A 1441-nucleotide genomic window follows, 5' to 3' on the forward strand; every position below is an offset into this window, starting at 1 on the left:
TACAGATGGTTGTGAGCCACCATGTGGTTGCTGGGATTTGAACTCCGGACCTTCGGAAGTGCAGTCGGGTGCTCTTACCCACTGAGCCATCTCACCAGCCCTCTTTATTCTTTTATTTTAGTTCTTTTTTTTTATTTGTTTTCTAACGAGAGAAGGAAAAAAAAAGGGGCGTGATGTTGTGTGAGTGAAGAAGAGGGGAGACTCTGGAAGGAGTTGGGACCCGGGGAGCCCTAATCAGAATATATATTGTATGAAAAAAAATTCAATGAGAGCAAAAAGTAAGGAGCAAGCCAAACCAAACCAAAACAACGTCAACGACAAACAACAGCATCACCAGAAACAAAAAACCCACAACAGCAACAACAAACCCCAAACTACAGATCCCAGCAGCCCCGCATGGCAGGCTCGCTCCGGGCAAACAGCCAATGAGAAGCTGTGTTTGCAAAGGGCTGGCTTGACGTCTGGGTGCTCGCCGGCTTGGAAAGTCCTGCTAAAATGTAAAGAGCTCTGCTGTCGCCCCGGAGCTCACAGGGCCCGTGGCGTCGGAGAGGACTGACTCATCCGCTGTAAATGGACGCGATACTGAACTACAGGCCCGAGGGCAGCGAGGACTACTACGCCTTGCTGGGATGCGACGAGCTCTCCTCGGTAAGCAGGGTTGCAGGTTCTCACCAGGTCGCCTTTGAGATCAGCCACATCTCCTGGAACTCCAACCTCGCACCATTTGAAAGGAGTTTCGGCTTGGAGAAAATGAACGATTAAAATGCTTGCCGGTTAATTTGAGGATAGGACTCCGAACTTCAAAGTATTAGATGGGAGAGGGACCACATACAGACAGTTTTTATTTATTTAGAGCAGCGGTTCTCAACCTGTGGGTTGCTTACGGACTTGGGGTCGCATATCAGATATCCTGAACATCAAATATTTTTTATTACAATCCATAAACGCAACAAAATTACAGTTATGAAGTAGCAACGAAATAATTTTATGGTTGGGGGTCACCGCAACGTGAGGAACTGTACTAAAGAGTCGCAGCATTAGGAAGGTTGAGAGCCACTGCCTTAGTAAGGGCTGCGATGTAGAACTCTGGAGGCGGGGCCTGTCTGTAGTCTCCTCGTTCAGAGAAAAGCCCAATGGATTTTATAGTACCATTATAACCTCAAATGGTATTAAATAGCATTATAACTTCAAATCAAATCAAGTTAGATGTCATATCTGGCGGGAGATTTTTCTTTAAAGAAAGTAATGCTTCCCTTAGACATCATATACTTGAGACAAATGTGTTATTCTTTTAAAGATTTTAAAGACTTATTTTTTTGTTTATGTGCATACATGAATGCCTGTATGTATGTATGTATGTATGTATGTATATATGTATGTATGTGCATTTGGTCTCTATTTGGCTGAGTAGGGATACTTATTCTGTCCTATAGCCTGCATT

The 1441-nt window shown here is 44.2% G+C and overlaps 1 protein-coding gene across 1 annotated transcript in view; it reads left to right on the top strand.

Annotated features, from left to right (window-relative positions):
* Positions 1–454: 454 nt before the first annotated feature.
* Positions 455–1441, top strand: part of Dnajc12 (DnaJ heat shock protein family (Hsp40) member C12) — a 16298-nt gene continuing 15311 nt past the window's right edge. The window contains exon 1 of the mRNA XM_021205762.2: positions 455–648. Coding sequence (XP_021061421.1) covers positions 571–648 — 78 coding nt within the window. The 5' untranslated portion in view covers positions 455–570. The remainder of the gene's footprint in view (positions 649–1441) is intronic.

The sequence above is a fragment of the Mus pahari genome, chromosome 9 (assembly GCF_900095145.1).
Source record: "Mus pahari chromosome 9, PAHARI_EIJ_v1.1, whole genome shotgun sequence".
NCBI classification, from domain to species: Eukaryota; Metazoa; Chordata; class Mammalia; order Rodentia; family Muridae; genus Mus; species Mus pahari.